Source organism: Chroicocephalus ridibundus, chromosome 9 (assembly GCF_963924245.1).
Source record: "Chroicocephalus ridibundus chromosome 9, bChrRid1.1, whole genome shotgun sequence".
NCBI lineage: Eukaryota > Metazoa > Chordata > Aves > Charadriiformes > Laridae > Chroicocephalus > Chroicocephalus ridibundus.
The window spans coordinates 4,134,888-4,154,396 of NC_086292.1; the positions used below are offsets into that span (position 1 = coordinate 4,134,888).

The 19,509-nt window shown below is 60.0% G+C and overlaps 1 protein-coding gene across 1 annotated transcript in view; it reads right to left on the reverse strand.

The window, feature by feature from the left end:
- The window catches only part of NALF2 (NALCN channel auxiliary factor 2), a 34,062-nt gene extending 21,869 nt beyond the window's left edge, over positions 1-12,193 (reverse strand). Inside the window, exon 1 of the mRNA XM_063346353.1 lies at positions 11,356-12,193. Coding sequence (XP_063202423.1) covers positions 11,356-12,120 — 765 coding nt within the window. The 5' untranslated portion in view covers positions 12,121-12,193. The remainder of the gene's footprint in view (positions 1-11,355) is intronic.
- Between the last annotated feature and the right edge of the window lie 7,316 nt (positions 12,194-19,509).

A 19,509-nucleotide genomic window follows, 5' to 3' on the forward strand; every position in this document is an offset into this window, starting at 1 on the left:
TGCAATCTATTAGCATCACTTGAGGAATTCACTCCCATTAGATACTGCTGTAGCCAGGAGCTTAGCAGGATCCAAAAGTAGATTAAACATTCATACGGATAATGAGAACATCCTGTTACATTAGATAGGATATAAAAAAAATAAAGGCTAGACACTTCAGTGCCACGAGCCATAAATTACCCACCAGCTGATGGGGGCGAGGAAGAGGTTTCTCCAGCAGATTGGGTGCATCTACCCTCCAAGGAAGCAGCGAGGCTGGAGCATCGTTTTCAGGAGGGTGCGAGTGCCCAGCCCAGACAGGGCCACGCTGGGGTGTCACGACAGAGCTGCCTTTGCACCTGGAAGGGCCCGATCCTGCACACTGCCAGCAGCCACTCGTTCTCACTCCAAGTGCTTGAATGGTGCACAGCATCCCGCAAGGTCCCATGTTGTATGGGCAGGAGCACAACCTGGTACATACAGGGTCTAACGCACATCCCGCAGCGGGAGGAACCTGGCCAGGTTTGTGCCATGCTTGGTGCATGTCACTGGGGGGTGAACAGCACGATCTGGCCTGTCCCAGCTCCTCCAGGCAGCAAACAGCAGGGAGACAGGAGCATCCCACCTCGGCAGCCCGGTTCCCAGGCACCTTTCGTGGTCAGAGGCAGGTACACAGTCTCCCACACTGATGCTGCGGTTGTTTGGGCGGCTGCAAGGGCCTGTTACATTTAACTTGTGAGTAGAGGTCCCTTAAAACTAAAGGCAAAAGCAGAATAAGATCATTTCCTAGAAGCTTGTACCACTCCTGGCACCTTCTACTGATGGAGACAACGGGACTGGACACGGCTCATTTCAAACCTGAGAGCTGGAACCTCTTTTTTTTTTTTTTCCTCCCCAGCTAAACACCACTCACAGAAATCTCCCCCTCCCTTCCAGGTGGGGCCTTAATGCACCCGGGCAGGTGGGGAAAGATCCAGGATAACTCTCAATCTCCATGGGAAGCAACAGGAAGACTGCTCCCGGCCGGCATCGCTCCTCCTCAGGCAGCGAGCCTCAAGGGATGTACTCCTGTGGGGAAGCCCCATCCCTGCTGCTCTCCCCTGGAGCTGGCCCACGACAAGGCTGGGGCTCTCCTCTCTGCAAAGCTGCCACCCTACCTGTAGCTGCTTTCCGCCCCCCAGGCCAGTGGCCAGGATGCAGGCAAGCCCTGGGGACTCCCCTGGCCACTGCTGCCTGCTGGACCCTAAAAAGAGCCGGCACCTGGAGCCATGGGGCTATGAGCCCAGCACCCCGTCAGCCACAGAGCAAAGGGGTGCGGGAGGGAAGGCAGCGAGTCACGGGCAGGGAGACGCCAGACAAGGGGGTGAGCAACGGGGTCGGCGCCTTTGGTAACACTAAGACACACAGACATGAACTTCCAAAGCACGGTATGAAGGTTAATTACCCTTCGCGGAGCAGAGGCGCTTTCCCTGCATTTCCGCGAGCAAGGAGCATCCAGAGAGCTGCCCCACGCCCTGGGCTCAGCGCTGTCCCATGGCCATGCCACGAGCCAGTCCTCCGTCCTGACAGCTACTGCTGTTCCCTGACAAACCTCATTTTAACAGGAGAGCGATGAACGATCACAAACAAGTAACGCACCATGGCAAACAAATGCTGCTCTTGCGGAGGTATGCAGAGTCTTCTGCGGACGCTGTTTCGCCAGCCGCGCCGCAGTGGGAACAGGGGAACACCGGCCAAAGTTCATAAACGCCATTGAGTCAAATGCCCCGATTTTCGCAAGCACCTCTTCAGATATAATTTCCACGGGCCCAACCAGCTTAGCATCGGTCCGATGGGCTCCAAGAGCTTCCAACCCCAGGTACGACAGCGAGCAGGTTTGCTTTGTGGGCACAGCTGGGCCACTGCAGAGATGCAAATAACTTATGGGTGTTACAGATCCAAACCACACACCTGGAATTCACCTAGAAACTAAGCAGCAGGTAGCAAAAATCACAGGACATTGGTGTTGCACATGCCCTGCCTGCACAAGCACCCCTCCTCAAGAGGCAGATAGACACCCTGCCTGGATACAGAGATTCCCAACCTCTGCCAGCCCCGCGGGAAGCACGGCCAGGCTGACAGGGATGCCGGGCACGCTGGACAGGTTACAACTTTTTCCCAAACACGAACGACAAACAGCATTTTTACAGATGGCATTTCTGCTAGCGGCCATGCCCTGAAGAACTCCAGGGATTAAATAAGGATTTGGAGACCGCATCCAGAAGCAAACCCTGCCCCGACAGCACTAGGCAGCCCGTGCAGGGACCCTCCAAAACACGTGGGGCTTCTCCACCCCACCAACACCCCTCCTGTCACCTACCTGTGCCTGCTGCTGCCGAGCAACCCAAGCAATTGCAGAGGGCCAGGAGTGCCCGGACACCTCAGAGACCTTTGGGATGGAGATGGGACCGCAGGGAACATCTCAAACATACCCTCGGAGAGCTCTGCGAACTGACCCACCATCTGCACACCCAGATATCCCCTCTCCCCACGCTGGGGGCTGCAGACCCGTTAGCAGCAGCTCACACGTGGCAGGGGGAGGGAGAGCAGCTGCCACTTGTGAAATAATCACCACCAACACCTGACCCTGCTTTCCTCGGGCTCAGCCTGGGCTGCCAGACCCTGCCTGCACCTCCTGCCCAGCCAGGGCTCAAGGAGCTGGGAGTGCCCCAGGCACAGGGAACACACGGAGGAGGAGGAGGAGGAGGAGGAGGAGGAGGAGGTGGTGGTGGTGGTGGTGGTGGTGGTGGGTGAGGACTTCTCCCTACCTCCACAGGCATCTCCTGCCCCGGTTTGCAGAAGCAGGTCTGTGCAGCGGGCGAACTGCCGCAGTGGCAGTTGGTAACACGGCTGCCGGAAAATGTTCTGGCTAAAGGCTTTTTTCCCCCGTGTAGAAAATGCCAGTTCTTGGAAACTGAAGCATCTCATGGGAAGACAGTAGCTCAGAGATGCTTCCCTGGTCTAGAATGGAAATTCGAGTGAAGCCAAGTGGAGGCCCCCCCATGAGTGATCCAGGGTGGGATGGGGGAGGCTTTCCCTTCCCCCCACGGAAATCAGCACAAGCCAGAAGCAGGGGCTTTGGGGAAGATGCTGGAGACCCCATCATGAGGAATAAACCATCCAGAGCAGAGCTCCCATCCAACCTCAGGCTGGTGGTAGTTGCTTTGTATCCTCAAGCGGGAGGACGTACCTCCTTTTACAGCTTACTTCTTGGCTATGGGGTCATTCTCCAGCTCTCCTTGCCGCGGTACCTCCCCTTGCCCTCCTGCTGCAAGCCCTCCCATCCCTCTGCACCCTCCATCCACCAGAAGCGCTGCAGAAGCTGCCGCGCAGAGATAAGATGTCGGCCGAGATGCCAAATACCTGTATCTTTTACTCCCGAGAGGATGAGCAGGGCAGGCAGCATTTCTTTCTCCATCTGGGACCAAGAGCAGGGGGATGCTCATGCAGGCAGGGCTCTGGGAAAGCCAAAAGACTTGCCAGGTGATGCCCTGTCACGCTGCCTTTTTTAACACAATGGCCACATCAGCGGAGTTTGGGGGAGCCCACGCTGGCTGCGTGCACCCAGCACCGCTCCTCCCTCGGACACCCCAGGAGCACGGCTGGGAGAGAGGCCCCAGGGAGAAGCCAAGAGGAAAATCCAAGCTGGGAAGAGGAGTGAGGCCGAACTGGCCGAGGCAGGCAGCTGCCGGCTCTGCCCGCGGGAGCTGGGGCTGCAGGCAGCGTGGACAGATGGCTACTTCTCGCCCAAGCAGCCTCCGTGTCTCATTCACAGATTTGCTGTCCCTGAGTCATTGCCCTTCAAACGACAGCGGAGCCCGAGCTTCCTCTGCGCGGAGCCGGGCATGAGTCGCATCCTAATGGCATCCCGGTGACAGCGGGAATAGCCCCTGGCAGCCAGGTACATCCTGCGCTCCTGCCTCTGCTGCCTGCCTGCCTCTGGGCTGCCTCTGGAGCCGGGCAGCCGAGGAAAAGCCCCGTGGGGCATCTGTGGGGCCAGGCCTGGGGCCATGGGATGTTTCGAGGAGACCCCGCTGCCTCCTGGGGTGCGGGGGGGCTGGGGCTGCTGCGTGCGGCCCTCAGAGCTCCCGGGGTGGTGTCAGGGGTCTCTGCCACGGGGAGAGGCCAGGCTGTGCGCGATCCCTGCCGTGCACAAAAGGCTCCTTTCCCGATGGAAAAGATCCCTGTCCTCAAACAAGGACCACTTGAAGCCCTTCGCGTGGGCAGGTCCGGCGATGTCCTCGGTTCGCGCAGACACGGTGTGCATCCTCTTCCACCTCTCAGTGCCCGGCTTTGGGGAAGGTGCTGCCTCCTCTTCCCCGGCAGCGCAAGGATGCTGGCACGGCTGGCAGTCGGCGTCACACGAGCAGATCCCTTTGTCCGTGGGGACAGCACGTATTGCTGCATGTTATGAAAAGCAGCATCGCAAGCCATCCCCGATTTGGGCCACCCCAGGCAGCCCGTGGCGATGGATGTGTACAGCAAGGCAGGACCAGGGGGGGATTGTGTTATTTTACCAGGTCACGCATTTTGCCGACGCTGTCACACGCGCTGCTGAGCTCACCGACTCCCAGAGGCTGCCTGCACCCGACGGGACCATGGCACACCGGACGCTTTCCAAAAGGCATCATTAGCTGCTGAAGTATCGCACTGCGCCTCTGCCACCGGAGCTGAGCCTGCTTCTCCGAGGAGCTCGTTCCACCCCCCCGCTGAAGTCCCCGTGCGCATCGTGCTCCCAGGGACGGGCACACAGGGAGGGGAACCCGGGATCGCACCCAGCACCGGCGGCTGCAGGCACAGCCAGGAGTACACGGGCGCAGGAACAGGCGCTGGCACCTGCGTCACTTGTAGCTACTTGGTGACAGTTTGATGGAGACAGATCTCTCACCCTCCCTCGCGCTCTCTCCTGCACCATTTGCCGTCCTGCCTGTTGCCGCACGGAGACCTGCTGCCTTTATAGACTTTTTTTTCCCTTAAGCACTGCCAACAGACATTAACAGGCGAGGACTAACAGACACCCAACCAGCCCAAAGCAGGCAGCCAAACACCGCTGAAAGCAGTGGTAAATCCCCTCCCATTCACACACAGAATCACAATATTGTAGGGTTGGAAGGGACCTCTGGAGATCATCTAGTCCAACCCCCTGCCAGAGCAGGGTCACCCAGAGCAGGTGGCACAGAAACGCCTCCAGGCGGGTTTGGAATGTCTCCAGGGACGGAGACTCCACCACCTCTCTGGGCAGCCTGTGCCAGGGCTCTGCCACCCTCAAAGGAAAGAAGTTCCTCCTCGTGTTTAGGTGGAACTTCGTATGGTCAAGTTTGTGCCCGTTACCTCTTGTCCTGTCCCCGGGCACCACTGAAAAGAGCCTGGCCCCATCCTCCTGACACCCACTCTTGAAGTATTTATAAGACCCCCTTAGTATTCTTTTTTCCAGACTGAAGAGTCCCAAGTCCCTCAGCCTTTCTTCATAAGCGAGATGTTCCAGTCCCCTCATCATCTTGGTAGCCCTTTGCTGTCCCCTCTCCAGCAGTTCCCTGTCCTTCTTGAACCAGGGAGCCCAGAACTGGACGCTGCACTCCAGCATACACACCACCAGCCAAGTGCTGGGGGGCAGCACCCCACGCCTGCTGCCCCCCCCCAAGCTGCTTTGCCCCATAGCGACCATGTGGGTCTGGCCGCCAGCCCACCGCGCACCTCCGGGCATCTGGAGATGTCTCGACCCCAGGCAAAGCTCTGGACTATCCAAGCACCAGCTCAGCATCCCCCTTCCCTCCCAGATCACAGCACTCCCACGCGTCCCACGCACTGCTGGAGCATCTCTGACACCTTGACACTTTTTTTTCTTATTACAGAGCAAACTCCTTTCATCAGTCAGTTTTCGGTTCTTCTATTTTTCCATCTTTGATCTCTGTTTTCAAGCACCCAGGTGGCACCCGGCCCAAGGCGCAGGAATCAGGCCGTGCCAGAGGCTGCGCTCGCAGTAACTGCACACCTAAACCCACACATTCCTTTTGTTCAAATCCTTCATACAATTTAATCACATCTTTGCGTGGTTTCAGCAGGGCTGAAAAAAAATTACCTTTGCTCACATGGAGCCGGTGTGTAAGGTGGAGCTGCGTGCTCAGCTAAGCTCCTGCACGTGGTCTTCTTAAAATTGCCAAATTACGTACTGCGCTGATCCGCTGGAATTACTCTGGAATTCACTCTGCAATTCATTTATTTTTTTTCACCTCATGAAATGCTAGTAAAGCTCCACCTCACCGGCCAGGCTTCTTTCCGGGGAAAAGCTCCAGGTGCAGACAGCAGAGCCGCCCGGGTGCCTGGGGACAGCCTCTCCCCTCCCGGGCGCTGCTCCTGCCGTAGCACCCACGAAGCCACCAGCGCTGCAAGAGGGGACCAGGCACCCAGCCCAGGGCGATGGGGAGGCGGCTCTGCAGTCACCCATCGGCAGATTCGCTGCGAGCCTCAATATTAATGCGAACTGTAAGATGGGAACCCCACCCCGGACTTCACATTTTAAAAAAAAAAAAACCCAACAAAACCCAACAAGATTCTGGTGAAAACGCTTTTGCTGTGGGTCTCCAGCGACCTCCCCTCCACGCAGAGGTCTCCAGGCAAGGAGCCATCCAGGCTCCGAGCCACAGTGCACCAGGTTGAGCAGCATTTCGGATAAGCTCAGCCCAAACTCAGCTCCAGCTGCTTTTGTGAAGGTAAAACGCTACTTTGGTTCCTCCCTGGCCCCAAGGTGCCCCCGAGACGTTGCCCTCCCAAAGCTCCTGGCCCCATCGTGCTCGGGTTTCCAGGAAGATGCTCTGCAAGGAGGGATGCTGAGCAGAGACGCAGATTGCTGATGTTGTTTCTGGCTAAACCAGAGCAAGAAAACAGGATGTCCGGACAGTGTTTAACCCAGGCACGATGCTGTGGCACTTTACAGCAGGGACCGGCCTCCAGCTCTCACCGCATCGCCTGCGCACCCACAGCAGGGAAACACCGGCACGCCGCGAAAGCCTCGGGAGTGAAATCCTGCCCTGCCAGGCTCCCCGAGACGGGCTCTCCGGTAGGTAATGGGGAAAACCAGAGGCGAAGAAACAGATCTGGCCAGGGTGGCAGCGGGATTCAACAGCCACTGGCCCACGCGTGCAGAAAAACCCTGTTAATCTAATAAAATTGGAGATGGTACAGGTCCTGTCCAGCCTCGCCTTCCCACCAGCGCTCTGTTACCAGCCCCGGCCCTGCAGCTCCAGCCTGTCAGCCCTTCTCTCTCCGCAGCTTTATTTCTTGCAACCTAATGAGTCCTTAATTCAGCAGGCTTTGTCCCATAGATCTTGATTTGCCCTAGCACCAGTGGGAACGTGCACTTTGAGGAGGGCTCTCCGTAGCGGCTGTTGGTGAGAGAGACGGCACAAACAGAGCGCTCTGCCGTTACAGAAGCGAGCTCTCGTCTGGCGGCGGCTGAGCTGGAGCAACGCTGCTTTTTGCCTGTTCAGAAAGAGGGGAAAAAAGGCACGAACCAGCCATAAGCATCCCACCAGGCATCACTTTGGAGGCACGGGGATTTCTTCCTGCACTAAGTCCTGCAAAGCCTGAGCCGACGGCTCCTGCGCCGCAAAGGCTGATGCTGCCCTGCGTTTCCCGAGGGACGTTCAGGGGCAACATCCGCGTCCCCAGGGCCGGGACCTCCTCCAGCCCTTTTGAAGGATGCTACCAAGGCGTCACCACAACCGCTCAGTGCATGAAGTTCATCGCGTCTCGCAGTGACAAAGGTACAAGTTGCACAGGAAGAGGGGAGATGGAGGTGGCAGGAGCTGCTCCCGATTCATTTAATGAATTTCCTCTCTTACAAGCATTAAAAACCAAGTATTTTCCACGTGTTTTATGTACATCACCACTAACCGGCACCATGCCCCCAGCAGCTGGTGCTCAGGTCCTCTTCACTGCAAGAGGCGAAACGTATTTCAGAGGACGGATGGACCATGTGGACCCGCTTTGTCCCCTCAGTCCCCTGCAGGGCACCAGGGGGACCTGCCCACGAGGGGCTGCGAGAGCCAGCCCCCACGAAACCCCATCAAATGCCAAATGAAAACAAACAATAAACCCGAGAAACGTATTTTCACGTTTCGCTGTCTCTCAGCCACAGGGATTTTTGGTGTTAGGAGTAATAAGTAAAACATTTTCGGAGTATGGTTCAGAAGCTGACGTGCGCTGCACGGGAATAACAACAACGTACGCAGAAAGTGGGATCTGCCTGGGAATTATTTCTGAGCAGAAAATAAAATGGCCTAGGAGAATATTACAGCAATGAGTAATCTAAGCAGCTGAATTACACAGAGACCCCACCATTTCACGGCATTTCCATCTCCCGCAGCTCCCGGGGAGATTTTGGCCCAGCCTTCCCCAAGCGCTCCCCTGAGCTCCGGGCACGGAGGGATCCCGGATCTGCATACCCAGGGGGCACGGAGGGATCCAGGGTTTGAATACTCAGGATGCTGCTCACCCCCCTGCAGCACCCACCTTTCCCCGGCGAGCCCAGTGCCCCGAAGCCGCGGGCAGCCCTCAGGGTATTTTATCAACAGGGAACGACGGGACTCGTGTGTCTCCTGAAACCGACCCGCAACGCTCCGCCGTTTCCAAGTTTTTAACTCCGGGTCAAACCTGCTGCTGTTAAGGAACCGGCTGCTCCGGTGGGGCTTTTGTTGTTGTCGTTTTAAAGCAGATGCGATAAAAGAGCCAAAATCACCGGGGCGATTCGGCTGCCAAAGAGCTCCGTGTGTGCTGTTTAGCGAGCCGCACTGCTCCTTGGGGACGAAATTACGGGGCTGGGAGAGGGGGGGGGTACGTGGCTCTGCAGAGGGAGGCTGTGTGCAGGTGAGCCGGAGCTGCTTTGTTTGCCTGCCTTGTTTTTCCAGACGCTATTATGGAACAGGATGGATGGAAACGGGAGGCAGCACTAACTCCCCCAGCGCTAACCTCCCGCGGCGAGCGCGGTCCCTTGCCCCGCATGTTCACCCAGCCCCAGGAATATTATTTAAATCCTGTTTACCCAGCTACATGGCTCTCTGTGGCCAGAGTCCCGCTCCAGGGATTTTGCAGGAGCCGGCTGAGCTGTCTATTGTATTTTCCTCCGCTCCTCTCCTACTTCGCTGTCATTTGCTCTCCTATGCCGTTACCATCGAGCGGTAGCCCGCTGCTGTCGCTTACAAGCAGGTATTCACATGAGCAGCATGCAGCCGCAAGTCCCATCAGAAAATGCAGTATTATTTAGCATCTGGAAGGGAATTACAAATTCCTACAAATTCAGGCTGCTTTAAAAAATCCCGCCAGCCAGATTTTTTCCCACTGCCAACCACGACAAACGAGTAACTGCAGCCCCTGCTGAAGTCCAGGGGACTCGAAATCAGGCCAAAACTCGCTCGCCGCCACCACACCGGGTGAGTTTGGCGTTAGCCTGGTTTCACAAATGGGGAACAGCCACGAAGAGGGTGAGGTGGAGACTCGCCGCTGCGAAAGTCTGAAGGAAGGCACCTAAATACATACCGAAGCACCTTAAATAAACGGCCTGATTTTCACGAGAGACTGAAGCGAGCGGGAGCTGCGAGGGCTCGGGTGGGTGCACACGGACTCGGGGACGCCCACTGGAAACCTCCTCGCGGGTGGCCCGGGCGGGCGCCTACGGGTTGGCCCTGCCGCTCCCAGCCTCCTGTTGCTTCCCAAATGCCGCCTGCAAAATCGCAAAGCTGGGGCTCACAGACGCTCTAAGGATGCAACCGCCAACGTGACACGGAGGCAAGCGAGGAGGTCCGCGCCTGGCCGCTGCTGCCTTCAGCCCTGCATCTTCTAAGCTCGTTTCCTGCTTTCTCATCAAGGATGTTAAGACCAGGGACATTTAATGAAGACTCATCTAAGCACGGCCCTGTTTCTAGATGCTTTACAGTCCATGGGAACATCTCCTTGCCCAAGACCCAAAGGTAATGATTATTTTCTTATCTTTCTTTGCTTCTCTCTCTGGGTCTCTACACCAGCGAGCACAAGCCAGTTGGACTGGGCAGAGACGGACGCTAAGCCTGAAGTGGGGGTGCCTGTACGCGCTCCCGGACACAGCACGGGAAGAACCCCGCTTCTGCTGGGCCCCCGGGAGCGGGAGCAGCGCCAAACCCCTTCATTCACCGTGGAAGCGGAACAGGAGGACCGAAGCACTCGGTGCAGGCTGAATACTATGTACCTTTGAAACCGCAGGGGGAATTTGGGCAAGCAGATTGTAATTACCTGGCCTGGCACCGGCCCAGAACGCCAGCACTAGCTCCTTTCCAAAACCGGCTCCTTACAAAAGCGATGCAGAAACGTGGGCCTGAGAGCGGCGGCCAGGATCTCGCCGTTGTGCCCTTGATGAAAGACACCACCTCGGTGTCCCCAGCGCTGCGCCCCAGTGCTGCTCCCGCGCTTTCCCAGGGGATGAGGTCTGCGCCGAGAGCCACCCGCACCGCCACCGCAGCTCCAAGCGTCCCTCAAAACTCTCCCAGAAGAGCAGCGTCCTGTCACCGGGGGATGCTCTGCCACCATCCCTCTGGGGACGATGCTGTAACATGCCCCGCTGCCTCTCCCCCAAGACACGGCTCTGAGAAAGGGAAACAGGTTTAATTATCGAGACTGTTACGCTTCCCGGAGGCGATGTCTGGAGGGAGCACGCACAGGTGAGCCGGGCAGCTCGGAGCAGGTGGAGGCTGGAGCAGCTACGATGCTGGGGCTCCTGAGAAAGCAGGGGAGCGCCCAGCAGAACCATGCCGGGCTCGGGACAGAGATGCAACCACAGTTCTCATCTTGGAGAGGAGATGGTCACCATGCTGAGGCTCGATCCGACTGATGCTGGGGAAGACAACCTATTCACTTGTGGAACATGGACCGTGCCCCGGGGCTGGGGACGATCAGTGACACCGGGGGGGAACGCCAAGGGGGAGGCACATCCTGGCCATCTCCCTGGGGAGAAGGGATGGAAGGGCTGGAAAACAGCTGCTGCATGCGGGGAAGGGGCTCCGGCGCTGTGGTTCATCTCAGGTCACCGCTCGTCTACACACCTCAGCTTAACGACGGCCGGGCAGAGCCCTGGGCTGCCCCAGCCCTGCGCAGCACCCCTCGGCAGCAGGCCAGAGGCGGCGGTGAGGGGCCCCACGCCTGCCCCAGCTCAGCCTGTGCGTGCAGAGGGGCGCGGGTGAGGCTGACGGGGAGCGGGGTGTCGGGATGGGCATGATGGGTGTGAAGAGATGTGCAAGTGCGCGCACGCTCGCCCCAGGCTGCCCGCCCGGCGGCACGGGGGGGACGACACCCCGCAGCACCCCCTCCTACCTTGCAGTCCGTCAGGCAGGATCTGACCGAGTACTCTTCCGATTGCAAGTACTTCTCCAGCAAGAGGTCGAACTCCTCGTATTTTTCCTGAGCGTGTTGGTCCAGCCGCTGGTACGCCTGGACGCAGCTGCTACAGGCCTCCCCGCCCAGCGCCCCGGCCGCCGCCGCCACCAAGTCCACCATCAGGTTGTCCACGCTGCAGTCCAGGCCGTCCGGGCCGGCCATCTCCCGCAGCAGGTCCCAGATCGTGTAAGTATCACAAAAGGAGAGGTTGAAGTTCCTAAAGTAAGCCTGCAGGAAGGTCCTCTTGGAGGAGGGAGAGGCGAAGAAGGGGGCGGCGGCGGCGGGGGGCGAGCGGAGGGGCGCGCCGGCCGGGGAGCCCCGCGGCCGCTGCAGGGCCTGCAGCCGGGCGCAGGCCGAGTCCAGGTCGCCGCGGGCGGCGGGGCAGGGGCCGGGGGCCCGGCTGAGGTTACCGAGCAGGGCCTCGCAGCTGCCGCCCGCCGGCTCGGCCGCCAGCAAGGCCCGCGGCCCGCGGCTCCGCGGCCGCCCGGCGCCGCTCCGCTCCCGCGCCCGCAGCTTGGCCCCGGCGCAGAGCCACAGATGGTCGGAGAGGAGGACGGTGAAGAAAAGGAGCGAGGCCAGCGAGAGGCGCCATTTCTGCGCCCGCTCCGGGTCGGCCACCGGCTTGTCGCTGCGGCGCGGCGCGCAGCAGACCGCCCCGCCGGCGGCACCCCCGCGGGGGTACATCCAGGCGCCGCGGATCATGCTGCGGGGGCGGCGCGGGGGGGCGGCGGCGGCGGCGGCGGGGCGCGCCGCGCTACCGCCGCTGTCACCTGCGCCCGCCGCGCCGCGCCGCCGCCGCCGCCGCCGCCGCCATGCCCGCGCCCCCGCCTACAGGCCGGCCGCCGCGATGCCGGCTCGGCCCCGCTCCCCGCCCCGGCACCGGCCCCGGCCGCGGCGCGCCGCCCGCCGCTCGGGGGCATGCCCCGGCCCCGCTCACTCGGCTTTCCGCTTCCCCGTCGGATGCGACAGCTGGCGGGCCCCGCCGCGCCCGCCGCCGCCGCCGCCGCCGGGCCCCATTGCCCTCAGTCTGTCGCCATCTTCGGCCGCGCCGCCAACACCTTGAGGAGCCGCGCCGCCCTGCGCCTGCGCGGTTCCCCCCCCACCCCCCGCGAAACCCTCCCCGAAACCCGCCCGCCGCCCCTTCGCCGCCCGCCGCCCCTTCGCCGCCCGCCCCGGGCACCGGCGGCGGCAGGTGCCGTGGTGCTGAAGGACAGCTCCGCCCGCCCCGCCGCTACCGGGTCCTGCCCCGGGGACTGGGGAGCGGGGCGCAGGTGTCCCCAGCCGCCCCCGGCAGCCCGGGTCCCGACAGCCCCGCGTGTGGGGTACCGCGTCCCGTGTCCCCCGGAGAAGGCAGAGGTGGCAGCCCCGGCGGGATTACCGACGGGCGGCGCGTCTGGCCTTTGTGCCCGTAAGGGACGGATCCTGAGCGGAGAAGGGCTGCGGAGGCGGGGGCGGGGGGGGGGCGCTGTCCGCCAACAACGCTGCCCTGGGGGTCGCCCAGCTCTCCCGGGGCAGGCGGAGGGTGGGTGTCCCCTGGGCACTCGCTGCCTGCTCGCACTCGGCCCCGATTGCCCCGAAAAGAGCCCCCAACAAGTTCGTCACCGGGTCACCGGGAGAGAATTCTGACCAGGCACCAAAACTAAGAGGAAGGTGGCTTCCAGGGAACATCACTTCTTTGTGTCCCAAACCCTGTTGGCACCCGGTTAGGGGTTTCTCGGGCAAGTTAGACAAGAGACTGTCAGCTTACTGGGAGTGAAAGATAAACAGAGCTCTGCAACATGAAATGCTGCTGTAAGCAGAGCAGCAGGCATCCAAGCTCTGGGGCTCCTTCTCCATACATGAAGCCATCCTCACCCTTGGGCACTAACCTGGCTGCGGGAACTGGTTCAAGTGTTCCTATTTCTGGGGTTTTCATCAAGCTCTGTCCCAAAGTGAACCAACTCCTTCATGCCACTCAGCTGTGCCGTCAGCCCTTCAGCAACAGAGGTGCTGGAGCTGGTTGTCTGAGCTGCCTCAGGCTGGCCTGTGTGGGATCCTGCAGGCACGGGAAAAGTCACCGGAGGCTTTGTCCTCCTCCCTTTTGTCAGCCTGACCCGCGAGGATAGCGAGCCCCACGGGAAAGGGGAGCTCACGGTGTTTATGGATGCGCAGGAGGGCTGTCATCTCAGCTGGTGCTCAGGGCGTTGCTCTAATGTGAGCACAATGCGTGGAAATCCTCCTGCCCACTGCCCTCCTGAATCCCAAATGCCCAGGCCTGGGCCAGGAGATCAGGATTTTACTTTGCTATGGCCACCCTCCTCTGAAGGCAGGCCCTGCACAACAGGGCATGGGCCACCGACCTCTCTGTGTGACAGCAAGGGGAATCTCGGGGGGCTGTACAGCTGGAGCTGAACTCCCACCCCTCCTACCAAGCAGCACGCCCAAAATAAAGAGCGCGTTAATCATGAAGGCCAACGTGTTGGAGCTGTACATACTCCAACGGTTAGCTCTGCTGTGGCTGAGGCACTGAGGTGAGGAAAAATCTGGTGTAGAGCCAGGAGAGGTTTTACAGCCGGAACGAACAAATGTCGAACATCACTGAAAGTGATATAAGGAAAAGTGCAACGCAGGCTGGAGACTGAACTCCTCTGAGCCGTGGCACAGGCACCTGCGGCTCCCGGAGCACAGGGCAGAGCTCAGGGGGCAGCTTCCCTCTGGCTCTTCCACCCCATCCCTTCCCGCCCCTCCAGCGTGCCCATGGCCTGGCTGGGAGGAGATGCTGGAATACCTGAGAGCGCTATTCCTGCAGGTCCGGGGTTTCTCTGGTAGGGCTTCTTTCTTGGGACTGCCAGTGCCTGCCTTGTGCACACAGGATTATACCAAGGGTCGGGGCATGGGAACCACTATTTTGGAAATAAATACTAACTGAGATCCCTCTGTATTTGCAATGAAATGGCTCTGATACCTCAGGCACAAATGCCTCACCGTCTCGTGCATGGTGTGGGAGCAGTGCGTCCTGCAGCTCCGGTGCCCTTGCTGTGCAGGCAGAGCTCCCCGGGGCGCGAGCGGCGGGTGGGAAGTACAAGGCTGTGACCACAGCAGCTCCTTGCTGCTGGGAATGGAGCCCCAGCCTGCCTGGCAGAGCCGAGCACCCTGCTTTCTGATGGGAAACTGAGGCACCAGGCACATAGGGGAAAAATCCACAGAGTCTGAGCGTACTCGGTCCAGGCTCTGGGCACGCTGGCAGGGACCTCGCTCCCTAAGCTGTGCTGCCTGGCCAAGAGGCAGCAGCCTCGGGACTCCGGTTCTTGACAGGCTGTTGCCAAAGGGCTTTCACCTCCACATGGTGAGGTACTGCTATGCTGTGCAAAACCAAAAAGTCTCGGGGAGAGCGGGAGGCCAGCAGTATAGCACGTTGTCGGGCTTAAAAAGAGCTAACGGGCAACAACAGAGCCCCTCGAACCCTTGCGTACCCCATTATTTATCTAACGGGGAGCCCTGCTGTCCTTTGGCCCTGGCTGCTGGAGGCAGCTCCTTCCCTTCTAGTGCTCTGCATGCCAGCGTTGGGAGGCTCAGGGCAGGAAGGGAGACAATGTCCCATGTTTCCAGCAGTGGGTTTGGTGGTCCCAGCTAAAGCGATGGGCTTAGCTAGCCTTTAGGTACTATTTGTGTCAGCAGAGGGGGTCTTCTCTTCCTCCCATCTTCATCAGGGAGCTGCTCTTTAAGCGTCTTTCAAGCCCGTTTCTGCGTATCTCCCCAAAACCCCACATTTCCCATCCTATTTCAGCTTTTTTTGCCAGCCAGAGGACTCTGCTTTCTTCCTGTCCCTGCACTCCTGGTCCTTTCATGGGTGTTTGTGGGTTGAATGCAACCAGAAGGATGGGCAGCAGGGAGGGCATGGGGAGGGCTTCCTGGGGAGCCCACCCACGCGGGCACACGCTGTGAGGCTGAGCTCAGCCCCAGCTTCCCTGTGTGCTCCGGCAGGGCTTTGATGGGAGCTCATCACTGCCGTGCCCGTCGGGAGCAGTTCTCCACTGCAGAGCCTGTACCCGGCTCAGCATCACCCGGCTGAGACAGGGCTGCGCAAACACTGCCCTGTTTGGTGAAGGGCTCCGTTTCCAGGGCGCAGCGCTATTTCCACCCAGGAGTTTCCCCTTGCTGGGAAAACATTAACCGCTCCTCCCACTCGCTGCTCTTGCATTGCAAAAACAGCAGTTTACACGTGGCCCTTTGTGAGGGAAGGGTTTCGTTTGCTCTGCCTTCCTTGGGTTTCTCTCTCTTTACTGCTGCTGCTGGTATTCAAAGGGCAATGTGGTTTACTGATGTTTTCCTTACACCAAGCAAAGATGCATGGTCTGGCTCTCCGCTCCGCACCAGTCTCTGCCCCAGTGCTTGGGAGGCTTCCCCGAGGAGCACCAGCAATTTGGAGACAGTTTCCATCATTACCTGATGCTAATCAGCTTGATGACTAATCAGGTAGACCCTCGGGTGGGGATAAGCCAGCAAGGAAGCCGCCACCAGCATAAGGCCAGCGTTCTCTTACCACATGCTGCGTCTGACAAGGCTTGGCCTGGTCTTTGCGAAGGGCTCTCCATGATGTGCTTTTATGGGATCTCGATGCTTTGCTGGAAAAGGCAAATTGTTACGTGCAAGGGGAGGGGTCCCAGGCACCAGGAGGAAGGACTGGGGGGAGGACCCCAAGCTCCAAGCAGCTGTCAGAGGCACCAGGGCACACGCATCCCCAGGCACAGTAAAAGCACCTTGAAGAGAGCCCAGGGGCTGACGCGATGGGGTGGCAGGAGGGGCTGTTACACCAGGCGTCAGTGTCACCCCGCCAACCCATGGCTTTGGGCAGGCACACGCAGCACTGCGATGCAAACACTTCTGCACCCAGCCGGCATTTGGGAAGGGCCACCACAGTGTGGCCCCGACCGGGTATCCAGGGTGCAGAAAAACTTTTGCTTTTTGCAATTAAAATTAGCTGGAGCAGAGACCCAGCCTGGCTGGCTGCTTTGGGGCATGAGCTGCCGAGGGAAGAGCGCAGCACAGGGCACGCAGCCCCATGCGTCCCAGCTCCTGCGAGAGGCGTTGTTCAGTGCGGCCCCAGAGGAGAGTCCGGACTTGGGAGGTCACCCTCAGCCCCCATCCTTGTGGGGCAGAGGGAGGACCTGCAGCCAGAGGAATCCCGGGGGCAGCAGCCCTGCCCGATGGCTCCATCCAGGATCACTCCTGGCCATGCCCATCCTGGTGTACCCTGCAGCCAAGCCTCCCAACCGCAGGGCTCTGCCCTCACCTCCTGCCAGGGCTCAGCGTAGGGTAGCTGGGCTCGGGCTTGTGTTCACATCCATACATGGTGGGGACCAGGGGTAGGTCCCCTGCCCGGACCCTTTCCCTCTCTGCCCAGGGCTGCTCTGCAGCCAACTCTCTTTACTCCTTACCTGGCTGCAGGCAGCAGGGCAGGCGTAGCCCATGCCTGGCCCACGGCAAGGGAGCAGGTGCTGGCAGGATGCGCAGGGACACAAACGGGGGCTATATCTCACAGATATCCCACCTCAGGCTCTTCGCTGACTCAAGTGCCAGCATGGACCCTTACAACCTGTAGGTTGCAGGGTGGCAAAGCTGGAGAAGGGGCTGACGCCTGGCTCGGAGTCGTTAAAATCCCACCTTGCAGCACAAACCCTGTGCTCCCACTGGAGACTGGCAGCAGAAGATGCTTTACCCATCGTAGGAGTGTTGAGCTGGAACGAGCCTTGCCTTGTGATCACACATCTTGTTTGCAACGCAGCGACAGACCTAGCAAGCCCTGCTGCTCACCAGCTCCCAGCCAGGATGGAGGTGAGGAATCCCATTGCTGGGATCTCGGGGGAAGCTCCTAAGGGATGTCCTGGGTGTGGGATGGTTTGCTGCAGCAAGAATGCAGCTGAGGTTGCTTCATACAAACAGAGGCCCTGAGAGCTCCCCAGCCTCAGCAGCCCTTACTCTGGCTGCAAGTAAATCAAGTGCAATCAGATAAAACAGCTAGAAAGTGGGGAAGAAGTGGATGTACATCCTGGACCTTCTTGCAATGAGACCAGGAAAGGCAGGGATGCCACGCCTGGGTGCCCAGGGCTCGCCACTTTGGTGTCAGACCTCAGTAGTCCCCTGCCCAACATTGCCCATGGGACCCACTTGCCCTCGCCTGGTGCCAAGGCAGCGAGGGGACGGCTGCCTGCAGGGAGAGGGGTCAGCGAGCCCCTCTCCAGGGGACACCCCACAGCCTCACCCCGCCAGCACTGCCCGTACTGCTCTCATTCACAAATCCTCATCCCCGGGCTGGCACCGTGCCCTCCCGACCTCGGTGGCCCTCGTGCGGCGCCGCTTGGCCGCGTTTCTAGACATACCCGGGATGATGTCAACAGCGTCCAGCCCTGCTTCTATACGGCCCTCCTGGGAAAGCCTTCAGACCACATAGCTGAGTTGCTGGCCAGACCTGCCAGGCTCCCGGCTCCTTGGGCAAGGGCTCCTATTGCTTCAGCTCCCAAACAATGGGCGGTGGCGGGGGCTCTCAGCTAGCCTCCAGGGCACAGACTGGTTTTCCCATCAGGTCCCACCGCTGGTGCCACCATGTAACCATGTGGCACAGCCCCTTGGCCAGAAACCTGGGGTGCACAGCCCAGGAGGAAGCTGCCTGGCACCCCTTCCTGGGAATGGCCATGTTGGCATCCCGCTCCTTGCGGGGAAGAGGGGAGCTGTTGGGTCCGGGTCGCAGCTACAGCAGCTGATCATGAGAGAGCCCACAGGACTGGGCTCCCAGCACCACCAGTGCTCCCAGAAAGGGGCTGTAGCGGTGGCACCTTAACAAGAGCCTGTGCCAGGGGTGAGAGGGACTCACCAGCTGCCTGAGACCTCATACACTCGTGTCCTGCAAGTGCAGTGCTGTACCAGGCTGGAGAGGAGGGTATGGCTGAATTCCCCATCTCCCTGTTACCCACCTTGTTCCCTGCCCTCTCACTGGGTCCTTTTCTTGCATTGTTGACGAAGGAGGATTTAATTTTGGTTTCCACCCTGTATTTGCAGGAGAAAGGCCACTCTGACCCTCCCCAGTGCCTCTCCCTTCTGCCTGTCCCATGGATTTGCTGGGAGCATTTTGGCCCTGCAGCCTGGAGCCCCTGGGACCCAGCCCTGCCAGCTGCACAGGACGGTCCTCCCTGCCCAGCCTGTCCCAGCCTCCCGGCCCGGCCAGCATGGGGTGAAGGAGCCGGTCTTGCTCCAGACTGGTATCTCCGGGAGGAAGGAATGGGGATGGACAGAGAGCACAGAACTCTTTGCCCTCTGAATAGGTACCTCCTGTGGGTCCTCCCTGTGTGAATCCCAATCGCGGTGTCCATCCCACACCGAATCCTCCTGCCCTGCACCCCAGTACAGGCCAGGGATCCCCATCTCAGAGGGGAATGGGGCTGGGGTGGGATGCAGCACCCTCTGCTCTCCCTGCAGACTTCCACCTCATACATTTCCCGTTCCTTCCCTGATGTTTCTTTCCATATCCTGGAAGAGACTGGGATGCACACACTTCACTAAAGTTCCTATGCCTACCTGGTGTGAGAGGTCTGCGATTCCTGCCCTGTTTCAGGCTCCATCACCCCATACTCAGCATGCTCCCCCATGGCCCTCTGCCCCTTGCCCCCCACCTGCTTCCCCCCACCCTCCGCTGCAGTCAGGCCCTTGGATCCGAGGGGTCGGGAGAGCGGTGGCAGAGGTGGCACGGCATGCCACGCTGGCAGAGCAGCTGCCCAGGCAGGGGCAGGCTCTGTGGCTGCCCGGCAGAGCTCCCCTGGCCCCGGCTGGCTGCAGCCCCATGCTGCTCCCAGCTGTGAGCGCTCAGAGCAAGGGAGGGGAGCAGGGAGAGGGGGTTACAGCCCACAAAAGCAGATGTTGCTAATTGAGCCTTTGAGCTGCATGCCAAGCCATGGCATGGAGGCTCTGCCCGGGTTTCAGAACCACTGCCAGGTCGCTGGCTTTGAAGATGGTGGGGGTGGGAGAGGGGGCTGGCGAGGGGGAGGCCATGCATGCGTATCAGATTGAGCAGCCGCGCAGCCCGCAGACCGATGTCTCTGCACCGGTGGCTGCTGGGGC